The 19,801-nt window shown below is 42.2% G+C and overlaps 1 protein-coding gene and 1 pseudogene across 1 annotated transcript in view; one reads left to right on the forward strand and one right to left on the reverse strand.

The window, feature by feature from the left end:
* Positions 1 to 977: 977 nt before the first annotated feature.
* LOC129502387 (reticulon-3-like) lies at positions 978 to 2,038 on the reverse strand (annotated as a pseudogene).
* Positions 2,039 to 6,211: 4,173 nt separating this feature from the next.
* Positions 6,212 to 19,801, forward strand: part of DEPTOR (DEP domain containing MTOR interacting protein) — a 132,752-nt gene continuing 119,162 nt past the window's right edge. Inside the window, exon 1 of the mRNA XM_055314315.1 lies at positions 6,212 to 6,431. Within this exon, the coding sequence (XP_055170290.1) occupies positions 6,319 to 6,431 (113 nt within the window). The 5' untranslated portion in view covers positions 6,212 to 6,318. The remainder of the gene's footprint in view (positions 6,432 to 19,801) is intronic.

A 19,801-nucleotide genomic window follows, 5' to 3' on the forward strand; every position in this document is an offset into this window, starting at 1 on the left:
TGTAGCGTGTTTACCACATAAATGACAAATGAAACAATTTTATCTAATGATGAACATTTCTTGGTAAAGTTCTTAGCAAACTACAATTTTTTTTCTCAGTGTACATAGTAATTGCATTTCCAGACAAGTCAGAATTATATTAAAATTGTGCAAAAAAGATCTTGTGTTTCTGTGTAAAACCAAATTAGGTTCTAAACTCAGATAACAGCACACAGGTTTTTGAACTACAAGAATATCCCATAGGACCTGGGAAAGACAGGATTTAGGACAATTCTTTTTTTTTTTTTACAGCAGTTACAGACATGTATTTCATAATAAGAAAAGTATAACCATATTTATTAAACTCGAGGTGAGGTGGGCAGGGAAGAGGGAGGAAAAATCACACTCAGGAATGAGTCCTCAAACTAAAGCTCAGAACTGGTGCCCACAAGAAATGACACAGACACCACCCTCCCAAATGGCAGAGATTTTCCTTTCCTAGGGGTGAGTGGGAGGGGAGGGTCATCCCAGCCCCACCTTCCATGTCCATCCTTGGTTCCTAGATGGCATTCCAGGAATCAATAACTCTCACTATCGTCTACAGGTTATTCATACAGTTGGAAGTTCTATCATTACGTGAAGAAGAGAAATCGTAGGAATAGGTGCTCACATTGTGGGGCAGGAAGGTGGGATCAGAAGGCTGCCAAAAAACCCACAGGAAGGAATCCCACTCTTGTCCCCAGATAATTTCCTCATAAGTTAATCATTATTTCTTAACTTAAAAATAAAGGTAAAACTCTGATAGGAAGCTGGATAAAACTAGTCCTTGAGAACTGGACAGCAGAGTCCAAGTGCTTTATTTTTCATTTTCTCCTTGACCTCCAATCTCTTCCCTTTCAAGCTATAAGTAAAAGCTCCACCATCATTAAGGTACTGATTTAGCCTATTAATTTGACTCTCTATTTATTCTTTCGGGTTCTAAGATATTAGTTCCTTTTTTAGTGCAACAATTCTTGTGCTTGATACTGAGGGTAAAGGGAAAGGAGGGGAGAAAACACCAAATTAAGAAAAAGAAGCTTGGAATGCAGTTCCTTCAGAGTACAAGTAATAACGTTGTAACTATTAAGTGATGTTTTAGTAACTGTTGCATTTCTGGTTTCCATGTACTTATTCCGCCTTTTTTTTTTTTTTTCAATTCCAGGGAGTTTTGCTTGTATCTTTTCAACAATTGACTTGGTCTGATCGCGGGCAATGCCAACATAGTGATCAATCTGGGTCTTGTACTTCTCACAGTCAATGGGGACACTGAAAATGAGCAGTTCGGCAAGAATCAGAAGGGTGATTCCATTGAAAATGGCACCAACGTAGGTCATCAGCCACATGAAAACATCCAGCTTCAAGGAGTCAACCAAATCTTCCACCAGAAAGAGACGAATAATGAGTTTCAGGGCCCTGTTGATGTGCACCATGGCAGCATTCACGTGATTATGGAAAGCTTCTGAGGACACAGTAATGTCTACATCCAGGTAGGCTTTGAATGGATGGCCCTCTTCTGATTTCTGTATAGCTTGGATGACAGACTTGTACACCCTGAAGCTGATGGTGACAGAAGAGCCAGGACGAAGTAAGAAACCACACTGATGACACTGAAAGCTGCCAGGGGGAGAGCAGCATGATCAGTGTGGTGTCAGAGACAAACCCAGTCTTCTTCGCATCTTTCCAGAAAATCAGATCGTGCACCGCACAGGAGGGCGCTGAGGGTAAGGCCCCGGAGGACGGAGGACGAGGAGGAGACGGATGGGGACTGAGTGGCCGCCGACGGCTCCGCCTTGGCTGCACAAGCAAAGGCAGGAGAGGGGTGAAGAGAGATATGGGGCGGGAGAGAGGGAGGGGAAAGAAAATAATCGGGCAGCTGGCTCTCGAAAGTCCCTTCTCTCCTGGTGCTACGAGGACAGACTCCGACAGCTGGACAATTCTTTATGAGACTGAATGAACTGCTGTCCCAGGAAAATGAGAAAATGAGGATTTCTAGTTCCTGCTCACTAAAAGCCACTAGCATTCCTAATACTGTGACAAACCATCTAAATTTCCAAAAGTGCCTTCTTGAGGATGGTCCTTGACTCATAGGAGACCTACCATCATTTAGTGTCTTTGCAAAATCAACCAGTAGGTGACAGTATATACCAAAGTATTGTATTTTCGCTGCCCTTACACCCTTAATAACCTCTCCTCCTCAGGGAAAAATCATGGAGACTCTTAACTATAGGAAACAAACAGGGTTGCTGGAGGGAAGGTGGGGGTGGGGGGTGGGGGGGATGGGGTAACTGGGTGATGGACATTAAGGAGGGCACATGAAGTGATGAGCATTGGGTGTTATACGCAACTGATAAATTTATTGAACACTGCATCTGAAACTAACGAGGTACCAAATATTGGCTAATTGAATTTAGATTAAAAAAAAGAACTTCTTGGGAGGTAAGCAGGATTGGGATTGTAGGACAAGAGGATCTCACATCTCTTGATAATGTTTGATTTGTCACTACAAAAAAAGATGAATCAAACACGACAAAAATATTAAAAATGGATGTGAATGATGACACATGGACATTTTATTTTTCCTCTCCCTTTACATGTATTTTTCCCTTCTTAAAGGATCTATTGACAGAGATATCTGGACAGGCTATTACTAAATCATCACTTTGCTTCTATTCACAGAGAATAAAAATCATGGCAGTTGAGGAATAGAGACTCCCATTAACGGTTAAAAAGCAATGGAAACCCTATGATGTCATGAGAAGGCATAGGGAAGAACAACACATCGCTTGAGGGAGGCCAAGAAGTCATCACAGAGAAGGTGGGGTTTGAGTTCATCTTTAAGATCAGATGGGAACAATATTGGTGTATACAACGAGGCAATAACAATATCCATAGCTACTGTGTTATGAAGCTTCAGAGTTGACAATATTCTTTCACACATTTTATTCAAGTTCATCTTCTCATGTTGCTGCTTACTCTTAACCAGTACTACTAAAAGTGCAGTCGGCCAACGGGTGACCATTACCAATATTGAGAGACATAGAGACAGACATTGAGAGAAATGTTTATACCAATTTGACAATTTGCTGTCTGTTAACCATAACAATAACACATTGGGTCTGTGTTTTGTCCATTTAAAAATTTCATTTCTATTGTACTTTATCAAAATGTCAATCTTCAATGGATTGAAAACACATGCACGCATACATCACAAAAACACCTGGTCTTCATCTACCAAAAGTTTGAGCAGCGTTGGCTTCAGATCGCCGAAACAGCCAGAAGGCATGAGGCAGGTGAGTAGGGCAAGCTAGAAGAAAAAGGCATACATTTAATAGTTTCCACCAGTAACAAGTGTGCTCATTAAATTTTATTCAGTCCTCCCCAAAACCCAATGGGATTAGTAGTATGGTCTTGATTTTGCAAAAGAGAGCAGAAATTAGAGATGATAATGAACTTGCCCCAATGGAGCCAGGGATCAACCTGAGGTCTGTTAGAATTTTCAGCCCTTTTAAGATCTTCATACTCGGTTTAATCACCATGTCAGTGCTGGTCCTTCAACCAGCAACACCTATAGACCATGATCTATTCTGGGACAGTTGCTCCTGAGCTCATGGACTCAGCATGGGTGCTCACATGTCCTCAGGAGTCAGAACAATCTTGCCCTAATTCAGGAAAAAGGATCTGTCTTCTGACCCAGTAGAGCATGGTGTGTCTCATATGTCAAAAGAAAGGTTGAAAGGGAGACAGAACATGAGAGACTCCTAACTCTGGGAGACGAACTAGGGGTGGGGGAAGGGGAGGTGGGAGGGGGCTGGGGGTGACTGGGTGATGGGCACTGAGGGGGGCACTTGATGGGGAAGAGCACTGGGTGTTATTGCATATGTTGGCAAATTGAACACCAATAAAAAATAAATTTACAAAAAAAAAAGGGTAGGTTGAAACAATGACAGCAAACCAGTCCTCACTTCCCATTCAAATGTACACACACAGAAAACCCTTCTCATCAAGCAAGAGAATTAAATTCTGCTCTTTCTCACTGGAGCAGTACTAGGTCTTTTCCTGACTTGATTTTTTTTTCCTTATGTTGAGGTGCTTTTTTAAAATCATAAACTTTCATGATAAAAGGTTTTATCATGTTTTTTATCATAAACTTTAAACAAGAAAGTATTTTGCAAAAACCATTTCTCTTTATTTTTCAGATAAAGAAAGTTGCCTGCATGTAAATGAAAAACACAACTAGGGATCCCTGGGTGGCACAGTGGTTTAGCGCCTGCCTTTGGCCCAGGGTGTGATCCTAGAGACCCAGGATCGAGTCCTGCATGGGACTCCCTGCATGGAGCCTGCTTCTGTCTCTCCCTATGTCTCTCATGAATAAACACATAAAATATTTTAAAAAATAAAAGCAGTAAAGATATTAAAGAGAACAACTTTTAAACACATATTATGTACATGAAAACTTCACACAATGTTATTAAGCCACACAACATCCATATAAGGTAGGAATTATTATTCCTGTCAGGAGATGGAGGCTCTGAGAAGGTAAGCAGCATATTCTATGTTATACAATTAAAACGTAAGTGACAGCCAGCTGTTAAGCTCATTAATTCTGGGACCTCTACTTCTGTTAAATGATTTTTTAAAAATATTTTATTTATTTATTCATGAGAGACACAGAGGAGAGAGAGAGGCAGAGACACAACACAGGCAGAGGGAGAAGCAGGCTCCATGCAGGGAGCCCGACGTGGGACTCGATCCCAGGACTCCAGGATCAGCCCCTGGGCTGAAGGCAGCGCTAAACCGCTGAGCCACCTGGGCTGCCCTGTTAAATGATTTTTATATTTTATACAGAATGAAGCTCTTAGAATCACATTCATTTTGAACTATGTCTCGCTTGCTCTACACTTTTGCCATGGTTTATTTTAAAAGTTATAAAAGTTAGATAATTTCTCTTGTGAAAGAATTGCCTAATAGCTATTGTCGAATTTACAAGGGAGTTGGACAATTAATTGTTCTCTTTCTGGAGTATGGTTGAGCATAACCTTGAGAGTCTCCAGACCTAAGGCTCAAGGGCTGCCTAACTGACTTTCTAGTTGTGAAATCTAGGCAGATCACTTCACCTTTGTATGTTTAAGATTTTCCAATTGTATGTTGACAATAAAAATACCCAACTCTCAGGGTTTTTGTGAGGATAAAGTAAATAATATAAAGTGCTTAACAACATATAAAGCACACAATAAATGCTCAATGAATTGTTGTAAATTTTAAGTAACGATCTTGTAGAATGTTGGAGAAGGCTACAGTGATCTTTAAAAACAAATGACAAGAAGAAAAGACAACAATAAAATACAATAAACCTGAAGGAGAGTGGGTATAAACAGTTTTGAGTAGCAGAATTGGTATAAAATATACAAAGATCATTTGTTTTTCCACAGCGCTCCCATTTTCATTTTTCATTCTGTAGACTTACGACAAATCTGCAATTAAAAGATTGTCTTTCCATATAGTTTTCACTAAAAGAAAAAAAAATCCCATATACTTGTAAAGGTGCAGAGACGTATGTATATGCTAAAATTGTTAAAAGCTGCATAAAACCTCAACACACAGATACCCCTTTACTATAATGCGGTAGGTGTCAACAAGTGGCAGCCGCAATTATCTTTACTTTGCAAAAGAAGAAAATGAAGATGAAGCACGTTTTGGTAGGAAATTACAGGCGCGGAGCCGGATCCCAGGTCTGCCTGATTCCCAGGCCCGCGTTCTTTATTGATTAGGCTCTGAGGTTAGGAAGCTGCCTCTGGTGCAGGGGGATGGGGACGAGAATGCCTAATTTCACCCACCGCTGCAGTGACGTGTGTATCCTCCAGTGCTCACTATTTAGCTATTTTGCTCGTGTTTTTACTCGGGCAATTTGGAGCATAGACAGGATAATAAAAACACCTTTACGCTTGTGACCTCCTGGCCTGCCCCCAAGGCCCCGCCGCGCGCGCACCGGGCAGGTGGCCGCCGGGTCCCGCAGCACTCGCACCGCAGCCCCGGAGCCCCGCCCACATGTTTATATTTTGCTCCCTCGGCCCCGCCCCCGGCCACGCGGGGCTCCAGCCGCCGCCCCCGAAGCCCGAGTCCCAGGGGCGGACCAGCCTCGCGCTCCAGCCCACCCTCCGGGATTCCCTCCGCAGCCAATCGCGGCTGAGCAGCCGGCCTGCCCCTAACAAAGATGGCGGGGGAGGCCTCGTAGGGGCAGGCTGATTTAACACCCAAACCCGCGGCGGCTAAGGAAGACAGCGGGAGCGACGCGGCGCGAGCATGGAGGAGGGCGGCAGCGGGGGCAGCGACGGCAGCACGGGCGGCAGCGGCGGGGCGCAGCAAAGGGAGCTGGAGCGCATGGCTGAGGTCCTGGTCACCGGGGAGCAGCTACGGTAAGGCGCGGGGCAGTGCCGGGGCGCGCCCGGGGCGCCGCCAGCCTGGGTCGGCAGCAGCCCGGCGCGCACACGCGCTGGCTCGGGCGGGCGGTGCGCCCCTGCCCGGCTGCTGCAGCCCGGCGCCCTGCGGTCAGCACGCGCGCAGGGGAGCGGGGGTGCGCGCTGCGCCTCGGCCGCCGCTGCAGCCCTGCGCCCCGCGCCCCGCGCGCGCTCCGCCGGGCACCTGCGCGCTGCCGGGCCTCCAGGCTGCCGGCCGACCCCTGGGGCGTCGGGAGAGCGAGGGGCTGGGTGTGCGCCCCAGGCGCCTGCAGCCCTCCAGCCTCCTCGACGAGAGGGCCACCCCGACCATTGCCTCCGCTCGGGGCTTTCCATTTGGCCGGCAAGCCCCGCTGCGCTCCTCCGACCCTCGGCGTTTGCATCTGTAAAATGAGGCTGATCGCCGGGACCCCCTTGACGGGGCGTTGTGTGTGTGTGTGTGTGTGGGGGGGCTAAACCCCAGGTTCGGAAAAACGCCCAGCACTAAATCGGCACGGCCTCATCAGTCGTCGGCCGGGTCCGCGAGGGGGCGTGGAGGCACCCTGTCCGGGCGCCCTGCAGCCCTGCCAACTCCGCTAGCGCACGGGTTTTGCAGAGCAGAGTCCACAGGCCCCGGGCTGCTGCAGGAATTAGGAACCGACCGGCCTCACCGCACCCGGGACAGGCAGTGAACCCCAGATCCCAGCCCCCTCCCTTACCGATTCGCATCCCATCCTGGCCATCCTTGGATTGGTGTTTGAGTAACGTACTTCTGCGGTCTGACCAGTTCCGCAGCTGCCCGTCGTTTGGTCATAAATCAGTTTGCCCGGGGGGGGGGGGGGACCTGGCTCTGAAGCCAGTTTGAGCTGCAACTTGCGTGCCGGCCCCTGGCCCAGCTGGAACGGGGCGCGTGCCCGTTCCTTCTGAAGCTTGGCCCGAATCTCCAGGCTCATTTTGGTTTCTAAACGCTCTGTTTCGGGACCCGAAGGAGAGGTCCTCTTTGCAAAGGGTCTGTGAAGGTTTAGTGACCACTCTGCTTGCAGCAGTTACATTGAGGAAGTAAATGTTGGAAGTTAGGGTTTGTTGAGTTTAACGTTACAGAAGGCAAATTGCACTCTCCAATCCCTCAATGATTTTTAAATGCGTAATCAAAATTAAAGGGAATAAAGGCTTGTTTTTCCTTCATCAAGAGTATCTTCTCACTGAATAAAAATTAAAGCTTTCCTGATTCAATCTGAAACATTTGCTTTTTAATAATTTATTTGCTCCTCATTACTCTATCCCCCTTTTTTTTTTTGAAGACCTCAGTTGGGTACTTTTCATTTTTTTAGAAAGATTATTTATTTGAGAGGAGGAGAGGGGCAAAGTGAGAGAGAAAACAGACTCCTCGCTGAGAGCCAACCAATCTCACCACCCTGAGGAGATCAGGACCTGAGCCAAAACCAAGAGTCAGACAACCAACCGGGCCACCCAGGCGCCCCGCATTTCTTTTAAAATAACAAATTGCATGGTGCCTCTCTTTGACAGTAAGCACGTAAGCCCTCAAGAGGCAGCTTGAATGCCTCTTCTTTGGAGGGTCTTCAGTTGTTATTCCCCTCTTCCCTAGCACCCCTCTGTACTGCAGTAGGGTTGAGGGCCACGCTTAGCTTGGTGGAAAGAAGAAAGGAGGCTCTCTCTCTCTCTTTCACTCAAGAGTTAGACCTGGGTTTGATTTTCTGCTTAGCCACTTTGCAGCCAATGGTACCATTAAGTTGTTTCCAAGACTGCTGCTAGAGTGAGTCCTGGGTTTGCCCTTTACAGAAGCTTGAGACCATGAACAAGTTACTTAACTATGAATGCTGGGTAATAATGGAACCTACCTCCTAGTGTTATGAGGATTAGATGAGTTAGTGCTTAGAACAGTGTTTGGGGGCACCTGGGTGGCTCAGTCGGTTAAGCAGCTACATTTGGTTCAGGTCATGATCCCTGGATCCTGGAATGGAGCCCCACGTCCGCTGAGCAGGGAGCCTGCTTCTCCCTCTCACCTCCACTGGTGCTCTCTTGCTATCTCTGTCTCTCTCTCTCAAAGAAATAGATAAAATATTAAGAAAAAAAAAAAAAGAACAACAGCGCCTGGTATATAGTAAGCACCATGTCCGCATTAGCTATTATAGCTCTGTGACCTTGGACAAGTTAACTCACTTCTCTGGGCCTTTGTTTCCTCATCTATAAAGTGGCAAGGAAGATAAGCAGTTCATGGGGTTGTTGTGGGAATTTGCCCTCGAGCTTCTGTACTAATGAGCATTCAACAATGGTTGCTGGAATTAATCAGTATTATTGGTTTATGCGTGTCACCACATGTGACTTCCAGCCAAGCGAGATCTACCAGGAAGGATTGGGTGGTGGTTAAGAACATGGGGTATAGAATCAGGCTGCCTGGGTTCTTACTTGCCTCCACCATTAAATAGTTCTGTGACTTTGGGGTTAATTTACTTAATGCTCTGTGCCTGTTTCCACATCTCTTGCAAGAATATTGTGAGGATTAAATGAGATGGTCCATGTGAAGGGCTTAGAAAATTTTGTTTACTATTTAAATTTACTTTGTAATCATTGCTTTTTAAGTCTCAACCATGTTAGCACTGGGTCTAGCACATAGTTATTACTCAATACATATTTGAGTGACTAGTAGTATACATGATTAAATATGCTACAGTACAGAAGATATGTTCAGAATTTAGGGATGTAAGTATACCCTGGCTTCTTGATACTGGAGGAACCTCTCATGAAGGGGTGGGGATGCAACCATCCTCGAAAGCCATGTCACAACATGTCCTAACATCCTGAGCTGCTGTGACTGGGGGGACTTCATGATGTGCAGGCCTCCTACCTAACTGCTTCGCATACAACTCCCTTTTGTCTTCCCTTACTTTCCCATTGCTTTCTTGATCATCAGAGATGAGGCAGAGATGAGGCAGATGAAAGTGATAAGAAATGGGGACACCAAGGATTGGGATTTGAAATAAAAAATTTGGCTTCCAGGCCCAGCTCTGTGCATTTTATTTAATGCTTATTAAATAAATACACTATTTAATATTCATGAAACACATGTATATATATACGTATGTACATATTTTTAACCATATTCCCTTGACCAAGTCAGCCACTCTGGGCCTGTCTACCTGCAGAATGGGAATAGTAATATCCTTCCACATAAGATTTGTGGTGTTGGATCACATGGGCTAGAATGTGGGAGGGAACTTTGTAAAATAAACCATAGACCCAGATTAGTTCTTGTTGGTCTGATTATTGTAAGCTCCAGCTATGAAACTGAGGGCTGGCTCTACAATCCTGACACTTTGAAGGGCAGTTGGCTGTCTAAGGAAGTGAAATTAACAAACTTAGAAACCTCTCCTGCTTCCTTTTCCAGCCTGACTATGGGGTCCTTTTCCTAATCTCTTCATTCTTTCCCTTTTCATAAAAGATTTTACTTCCTTGAATAATGTATTTTTATGGTTTTGCATTTGGGTACCATTTTCTACTGACATGATGGCTATAATAAAAAAGACAGTAGTAAGTGTTGACAAGGATGTGGAGAAATTGGAACCTCTATATACCACTGGTGGGCAGGTAAAATGATACAGCCACTTTGGAAAACAGTCTGGCATTTCCTCTAAAGATGAAACAGAGTTAACGTAGGACTCAACAATTTTACTCCTAGGTATACAGTCAAAAGAAATGAAAACATACGTCCACATAAACATTTATACCCAAATGATCACAGCAGCATTATTCATAATAGCTAAAAACAACTCAAGTGTCCATCCACTGATGGATGAATAAACAATGTGTGGAGTATCCATGAAAAGAATATTATTTGGCATAAAAAGGAATAAAATTACTGATGCATACTACCACATGGGTGAACCTTGAAAATATGCTAAGTGAAAGCAGACACAAAAAGCCACATGTTGTATGACTCCATTTATATGAAATGTCCCAAATAGGCAAATGCATAGAGACAGGAAGTGGTTGCCAGCAGCAATGGGAAGAATGGAGGGTGAGTGCTAATGGGTATGGAGTTTCTTTTGGAGATGATGAAAATTTTATGAACTTGATTGTGGTTATGATTTCATAACTCTGGGAATATACTTAAAACCACCACATTATATTCATTAAATGGATGAATTATGTGGTATGTGACTTATATCTCAATAAAACGATTACAAAAATGCATTTAGATGACACATTACAGAGTGATAAAAGACAAAATTTAGAGGTTTTTAAATAAACTTGTACTTTTTTGATTGGCTAAAGAATGCAATGATATTTATCACTAACTCAATAACATATTATTACCATACCAGATGGAACTGATATATTTTACGTATTTTAAAAAAATATTTATTTATTTATTTATTTATTTATTTATTTATTTATTTATTTATTTATTTATGAGAGAGAGAGAGGCAGAGACATAGAGAGAGGGAGAATTGGGCTCCTTACAGGAAGCCTGATGCGGGACTCGATCCCAGGACCTGGGACCACACCCTGAGCCAAAGGCAGATGCTCAACCACTGAGCCACCCAGGAGTCCCTACATATATGTTTTTATAGTAATATTCTTGATACAAAACAGAAAAGGTGCCATGAATAGTCGAGAAAATCTCAGAACATTTTAAATTTGAAGAAAATTATCCATATATAAATCATTCATGAGTGGAGTTTCATATTATGAATTTTCAGATCATTTGTTATTTTTATGTGTTCTGTGTATATCTTTTATCTTGAAATTTGCCCATGTAGTCCTAACTATGACACACTAATTAAGACATCCAAAATCCACGTCATGTTTCTTCTCTAGGATAATCCCAGAAATACTTAACAAGAAAGTGGTTTGTGATAGAGCATCTCAATAAAGAAACCCAACAATATCACTATTCTCTTTGTGCTGATGGTAGACATGGCAATAATAACAATAAGACTCACTTATATGGCATTTATTACCTGCCAAGGAGATGTATGCATGTATATGTACACATGTATACATATATATGCCTTTAATATATATACCTATATGTATATATGCCTTTATATAGCAACTCCTCGTAGAAGATACGCTTATCACCCTCATTTTACAGATGAGAAAACTGAGGAACAGAATGTTTAAACTAAGTGATCATAGGTTATCCAGCCATAAAGTGGTAGAGCTGAAAGTCCCTGCTCTTAGGATGCTAGATGACAGTTTAATGGTGTCATTAACTAGTAATTTAGAGGGTTACAAAATGTAATGATAGGACACATGTGAAATGGATCATGTATATAAGACTTACAAAATTCTAGGGTGACATCTTTTTGCAAACAAGTAGGCAAATGATTCTTTCATTCAGTTGGGAAAAGTCCAATTTATTTCTGGAAGTGTTTATGTTTTGACAAGATAGAACGGTCACTTCCTCTACTAACTGTTAAACTGAGTCTTCCTTGCCATGTGGTTTTGAAAACTTAATTTGAACTCCATTCATTCTGAATTTGTAATCATTTTAATGGGAAGATAAATTGCAGTTCACAGTTTTGCCAGCTGTAAGGATAGACGTGGAATGGGAAGGAGAATTAAGAAGGTAATGAGGAATGCTTAATTAAGAGAGAAGACGTTTCAAGCATTCCAGTTATGCTCCTCTACCTAGACTAAATATGCTAATTACAACAATCTCGTCCAATCACTAAAGCTGGTTCCCTACAAGCAATTTACTAGGCAATGAGTTTTAGCTAAATTGTAGGAAATTGTAGTTCTTTCTAATTGTTTGATTTATTTGCCTTTCTGCTATAACAGACTGCCTTTCCAGACTCCTACAGCCTTGCTGTTGCTTTTTTTTTTATAAAAGCATGTTCAATAAATATTGTTTTCCTGAATTTGCTTCACAAATGTTAATGCAGTATGTAGATAAAAGGTAAAAATCAGCTCACTGAACCAAAAACCAAGCTCCAATAAAGTAAGACGAGAGAAAAAAAAAAAAAGGTAAGATGAGATAAGGAATGTAGAACATTCACAGGAGAAAAAAATCCATTTCATTGCATTTTAAACTTAAGGAATTTTACATTTGGCATGGAGATTGTCTTCAGGAGTAGGCCCTACTGGAGGCCATTAATATGGAAGCTTAGCTCTACTAGACACTATAGCTGAAGGGAATTTCAGGAAACCGCTACCCAGAAGCTACCACCAAGATCTAGAGTTCCAAACAGAAGGAGAACACTTTTAGTTTTCTAAACAGCGAAGATATCCTGGAGTCAGGAAATTACTGCCTGTTTGGATAAAGAAAAGGGGGGGGGTGCTGTGGGAAATAGAGTCACTGTATTTGGAGTCATTGCAGAAAAGCCTGGTGTAGTGTGTTGAATTGCCTTGCAATCAGAGGCTCTTCCAACATACAGACTGTTCCTGTGAACATCTTTTCTGCTTCACAAAATTGGATATAAGGGCAGAGAGCACAACCCTGGTACAGAGCAGACCTTTGGTAAGGCTCATTTCTTTTTTTTTTTTTTTTTTTAATAAATTAATTTTTATTGGTGTTCAATTTACCAACATACAGAATAACACCCAGTGCTCATCCCGTCAAGTGTCCCCCTCCGTGCCCGTCACCCATTCACCCCCACCCCCCGCCCTCCTCCCCTTCCACCACCCCTAGTTCATTTCCCAGAGTTAGAAGTCTTTATGTTCTGTCTCCGGTAAGGCTCATTTCTTACCAGCAGAGAGCATTGAAGGTATTTTGTCACTTGCAAAAAACATCATGTGAATAGAAGATGTTTAGTAAGTGCTCCATAGGTTGTGGAATTATTTTATACCCCTATGCACTTATTCTCATGTAAATCTTTTTCTGAAATGATTGGGGTATTAGTTGTTTATGAATAATGTATTTGTGTTTTCCCAAAGGCCAATGCTGATATTTAAGTTATGGTTTCCATCTTCCAGAATCAATAAACCTGAAAATCAGCTAAATACCTCTCAAAAGAAGAGAATGTAAAGGGAAGGAAGATAGCTCTCCTCTCCTGTTATTTCCAGTATTCATTTATATCAGGAATTCTTTTGTCTTGATTAAGTGGTGGCTCTTAAATGGTTTCTGTGAGGTCAGACATTAGGAAAAGATAGAGGAAACAATGATCAACCTTCTTTATACGTAGTAAGTCATCACACTTCTCTATTCTTCTATCCTTGTCCACCAAGGAAAAGTGGATTCTAGAACTGAGATCCTTGTTCTAGTATTTATCAGCCTTAACCAAACTTGTAAGCTCCTGTCAGTGAGTGTTTTTGTGGATTATTATATACTTGGGAGACAAGAGTGGAGACAATGGGGACTGAGGGCTTAGTGGGCTGGACGGTGTGCTTGCAAGCAGCTGTTCCCGGCGGCACAGATCTGTGGGATCTGTTGTCCTCAGGGCTGGCTGCGATGATTCCATCCTGGAAGAGTTCAGAGGGAACACTGACTTACTCAGGTCTGCTTAAAGAATCACTTTCTCGTAGCTTTTACAATAATTTTAAGGTTGGATAGGAGATGAGATGAAGTGAGCGAAAACTCACCTGGGAGTGTGGGACAAGATGTTTCTTTTTGTATCTGTAGTTTGCAGATGAACAGCTGTTGCTAGGGTGTGGCAAGAGGGGACAGTTCCCTCTAGTTCAGGGAAGCCCATAGCACCTACAGAGGAGATAGGAGGAGGACCTAGTTAGCAGCTGGTATGAACAGAGAAAGTCTCAAATCTGTCCATTCTTACCCCTCATCTGCTACTTGTTAGGGGTGGTGGTTTGCTTATTAGTTGTGTGTGTGTGTGTGTGTGTTTTAAGATTTTATTTATTCATAAGAGACACAGAGAGAGAGGCAGAGACAAAGGCAGAGGGAAAAGCATCAGGTGGGGAAACCTGATGCAGGATCCAATCCCAGGACTCCGGGATCATGACCTGAGCCAAAGGCAGACACTCAACCACTGAGCCATCCAGGTGCCCCTGTTTATTAGTTTTACTTCTGATGACATGGATCTCCCTGCAATACTTGTACCTACCCACTTCTGATTCTGATATTTTCCCAGAGATTCCTTTTATTGAGGCGAGCTGTGGCCCAGCACCCACCTCGATCTTGGCCTGATTGAGATCATCCAGCCCCATGAGGCCCTGCTTTGGGTGGTGAAACTATTACTGCTATAGAGAGCTCAGCCAGGTGCACTGAGGGAGGACCAGGCAGGAGTCAGAGGACCCGTCCTAGAACAGCAGCTCCTCTGATCTTGACTTAAGGTGTGAGAAACAAATGAGCATTCTGTGAACACTCTCATTAACAGGGAAAGTCTCATTTCATGCTATCCTGTTTTCATTATGGTTGGGTTAGTCACTGCATTTTATTATTTGTGAAGCTTGGCCATTTTCTAACAAGTTATGACATTTTGGAAGAATACAGTATGAGTGGCGTCTTGACAGTAATAGCAAGGAGGATTAGGAAGGGGTTAAAGTAGAGGTATATAATTGTGTGCAGGTTTAAGAACAACCATTATCTTATTCTTCATATAAGAATATATGAATGTGCAAATTTGCAAGGCAAGTGTTGAGAAAGGATTTTTTTTTTCTTCACTTAAAGACTTTAGCACATATTTCTCTAATGGATCCTGGGTTAGTTTGCTATTTACAATGCAATCCTCTTAGAAGATTTGCCCACTATTTTCAGGCATATGCATCAAAAGCAGTAAAGTGTGAATTACTTGGATTGTAAAAGTAATTCCTGATTCCTCTCCTCTTCCCTAGGAGGAAAGGAGAATGGAATCAACTTGGATCTTCTTTTCATTGAGCTGTTTTTAAAATTCTACTTACCTTTTTTACTCTCTAACTTTTCCATGATTGAAAGTGACTTTCACAGAATATATTCGCTGCAAAAAGCAAGAGGTTTTATGACTGTGTTTTACATTCAGGGGTAGAGTGCCCCTTATTTTATGTTTAGTTACACTGTGATAAGGTAGCTAAAACAAGGCTTTACCAAAGCTGCTTCTTATTGTGCTATTTTTTTTTCTTAAGAACTGACAACAAAAAGCAGTTAGAGATGAAATTTTAAGGCAGTATATTCTAATGCATAACCATGATTCACTTTCCTTCACATTTGCTGGAATTTATTTTGTAAATGCTGGGTAGTAGAATCTGATAGTCAAACATGACAGTGGGTAGAAGAACCTAAGCCATCGTGAGGGACTATGAACAGAGCTTGGTTGCCATGATAAAGAGCACTTGTCCTGGTGTTGTACTTATAAGAGCTAAAAGATATCACAAAGTATTTTAAGGACATCCACATGTAAGGAACAAGCCTGAAAGAGCTTTTACCTCCAAAAGTTTATCATGAAAAACTACAAACATACAGGAAAATTTAAAGAATTTTACAGTGAACAGCCTTACATCTACCACTTAGATTCTGCAATTAACATTTTACCATGCTTGTTTTTTAAGATCTTATTTATTTATTCATGAGAGACACAGAGAGGCAGAGACATAAGCAGAGGGAGAAGCAGGCTCCCTGTGGGGAGTCTGATGTGGGACTTGATCCCAGGACCCTGGGATCATGCCCGAGCCAAAGGCAGACACTCAACCACTAAGCCACCCAGGTGCCCCTTACCATGCTTGTTTTAACACATAACTATCCTAATATTCCTCCTTCTATCCAATCATCAGTTCATCTTACTGCTCTTGGATACTTTGGAGTAAGTTGCAGATAATAATATAGCTCCCCTAAGACTTTCCACATGCGATTTATTTTCTGAACAAATGAGGACTGAAGAGAGACAGTTGGCTGCTATCAACTATCAGCAAAAGTCTTGAGCTTTGATGTTTTTGTACCATCTTAACTCACAGACTTATATTCCAGCAAAGCAAAGCTCTCCACTGATGGTCTTATGCTTAGCCATCTGTAACACTGTGGCCAGGGAGATGCTATTATCCTGTCTGCCTTAGGTCCCCTTGGGGAAAAGGGGGGATCACAGCCATTGTACTTTGGGGAAGGGTTCATTGAGTGTTGGGGAGATATGCTCAATGTTCTCTGCAAAAGGAAATTTGGGTTCACTGGTGAGAAATCAGTGAAAAATTTTTGAGCAGAGTACAAATGATTAAACCAAAATTTTAGGAGAAATAACTTATAGAGTTCAGAGCAGGAAAATACAGGGAAGGAAGTGTCATAAGAAAAGCCATAAGGAAGAGATAGCATAGGAAGAGTTAGAAGACATTGGTATACACTCCTGCTTTCAACATAATATCCCCTGTAAACCTCCCCATCATGATGGTCACCTGTTCAGCATCCAGATATTTTCTCCCTCATCTTTTACCCTTTACCACCTCTGATTTGGAATATATGCCTCTGGTATTCAGGATTTTCTTGGTAATAGAAGTAAAGTAGAACTCTCAACATATGACTGAAATGCAAGTGGTTCAGGTTCAAATCGCAAAGAGTGATTTCTGTATTGCTTGCATTTTGATGACTTTTCAAGAAACACCTCCAGCCAGAGAAAGCCAAAGCTGTATAAAAGTCATCTCTTTATTTAAGCAAAGTTGTTTCAGGATAATTATGATGCAGACTTTTCAGAAAGGTTGCAAAACATTTTTTACTTAAGTAGTTCAAGTAAAATGATCTTTCATGTCACACGTTCAATATATTTTGTTGATTTTTCCCCTCCATTCTCCATAAATTGGAAATGGGAGCTACCTTAGATCATCCAGAATGCAGGTTATTCTCTACTGTTAATATGGTTTAAGCTTACATTTCAGCATACATTGTGTTGACTTTACAGTAGTGACTTTGGCATTGATTTCATGTTGCATCTTACCATAAAGATAACTAATAAGAACAAATCCGATTAAAAGTGGTTTTAATCTCAGATAATATAGTATAAATTCAGCCTTTTATTCTTCAGAATGGGTGGCATATGTGCAAATGTAGCAAAGCTTCTGTACTCAAGTATTGATAAAGAACTGTGATATCAAAAGCATGATTTTTTTTTTAATCCTGTGTTGACTACAAAAGAGAGCAGCTCCAGTTAAACCCATTGAGGAGCATCCATGAAACCTAAGAAGCTGGGCTTGGAGCCAACACACTGGTCTACATGTTCGCCATTTGCTGACTCCGCACTCATGAGGGCCTTGAGCCAAGAAGGGCAGAGTCTGATTACTCAGGACTTCATTAGAACGTGCAATTACATATTTCAAGCAAAGGTGTAGCAGTTAGGGGCAGGAATTCCTTATAAACCACTATTCCAATGCACCGGGATTTGTTGAGTCATTTTGTTTATCGTGGGACAGAATGATTTCGTTATTTACATGGTGAATTAACCAGAAGGAATCTTTTCAGTTGTCTTCCTGTTAACTCCATTTTGGGTGGATATTTTGCTGCTAGATAATCTCATTTCCAAAAGGGGAACACTGAGGAGAGGAAGTTGGTTTGGCTATTTGTCAGCAGTTCTGGAAGGATGTTTATTTGGGGAGGAGTTTGAAAACTGTGAGAATTTGGGGGCTTCTCTGCGCATTTCTGATTCTTTTTTGTACCTACCCCATCTATATTCTAAGATTTCCTGGCTGAAGCCAGGCCTTCAGAGAGTCCCTGGGAGAGTGGGAGCAACCCCTTTAAAGTCTTCTTTCCCTCAGTTCTTGAGATTCAGAACATCTTCCCCAACCTGTAACTTGTCTACTTCATCAGTGCTCCTCTGTTGACCCTCTCGCCTCTGCCAGAGAAAACTTCTAGTAGCCAAGAGTCATGGGCTTCTAAATGTATGGATGGAAGTAGGGTGGGTGGGAGAAATTCTATCCCAGTATGATAGCACAGTAATCATACTGATGGAATCTAATATACGTTTGGGGAGATCATTGCAATCTTTGATGGCAGCTTATGTGAAAGGAAATTTCATTATAGAATTTAGTCTAGCAGTCCTTAAAAGAACATCCACCTATAATATGACAGTTTGTTTTACTTTATAATAAAAAATGCTATTCTTGATGGAGCATGGCAACAGTTATCTAATTACATTGTCTGGGGAGTCTTGGGAGCTGGGCCTTCATGGGGATTATAGTACGACATGTAGCAAAGAGAACACTTATTTAAAACTATACTGTAGTCTGTTCAGACACCTGTTCAAAGGTTATGTTTGAAAAATTCAGTTAAGGGGGCCTGGGTGGCTCAGTTGGTTAAGCATCTGACTCTGGATTTTGGCTCAGGTCATGATCTTGGGGTCCTGGGATCGAGCCCTGGGTCAGACTCCCTGCTCAGCAGAGAGTATGCTTCTCCCTCTCCCTCTGCCCCTCTACCCGTTGTCTCTATCTCTCTGAAATAAATAAATCTTAGTAAAAAAAAAAGAAAAACTCAGTTACTTAAAACCACATATGGAAGAAGGCAGACATTTTACAATATTAGGCCATGAGTCCTTGATAATCGTATCTTATCTATATGACCTCAAATGCCTCTCATGGCAGAAGGATTGTTAATGTGAAGTGTGTGTTTCTCATAGGGCAGGTGTTTTCTTCTCTGAGACTCCCGATGTCCAAGTTTGATAATTATCCTGGAGTAGGGGTCAAGGTGATTAATTGCAGGTCTATCTTCCCTTCCCCTTCAGACTTTTAGGAATGGGGAGTGTCAGCAAAAGATGACACCTTCTAGAGGGAAAGTCCAGTTCTCATTGCCAAACTTATTCCAGTGACTTAAAAGAATAGCTGCTCCTCTCGCTTTGAGTCTTCCTGTATGTATCTTACAGACTTCCATCAAGGCCTCTATGACCCTTTCTGGTTTTGTCCCTCTTGTTTGGAGAGGGAGGTGAAAGTGAATACCATGTTTCAAAGTGTGGATTAAGGAACACTTTTTCTAGGGACCCATATATGGAAAGGGTCAGCAAGAAGGGACATGGTCCACCATTCCTCATTATCCTACAGGAGGTTGGGCATGAACATGAAGCTGTCTGACATGCAGTATATTTCTGCTCAGAGGGTAGACCCTATCCCCATGTTACTCGACCTTCCTAACACAGACATACTGTGAACTCAGGTACCAAGCAGTCCAGGTTGGGAAACAGCAGGTGTATAGCACCTGAAGACCTTTATTGAACTCTACTATTTGCCAAGTAGTGTGATAAGCATTTTATATGAATTGTATCATTCATTGCTTGAGTAGGTATCATGAGTCCCATATTAGAGATAGAGGCACAAAGGTTTAGAAAAAGTAAGAAATTTGTCCAGAGTCACAAGACAAGACAAATGGAAGAGCTGAACTTTGCAACAACACAGTGCTCCATCAAAAGCAAAGCTCTTAAGTGTACAGGTTGAGGACACAGCTAGACTCAGCCCTAAGCAATTGGAGTCTGGAGGTCAGAGCCAGAGAATGCCTCAGG

The sequence above is a fragment of the Nyctereutes procyonoides genome, unplaced genomic scaffold (genome assembly GCF_905146905.1).
Source record: "Nyctereutes procyonoides isolate TBG_1078 unplaced genomic scaffold, NYPRO_anot_genome, whole genome shotgun sequence".
NCBI classification, from domain to species: Eukaryota; Metazoa; Chordata; class Mammalia; order Carnivora; family Canidae; genus Nyctereutes; species Nyctereutes procyonoides.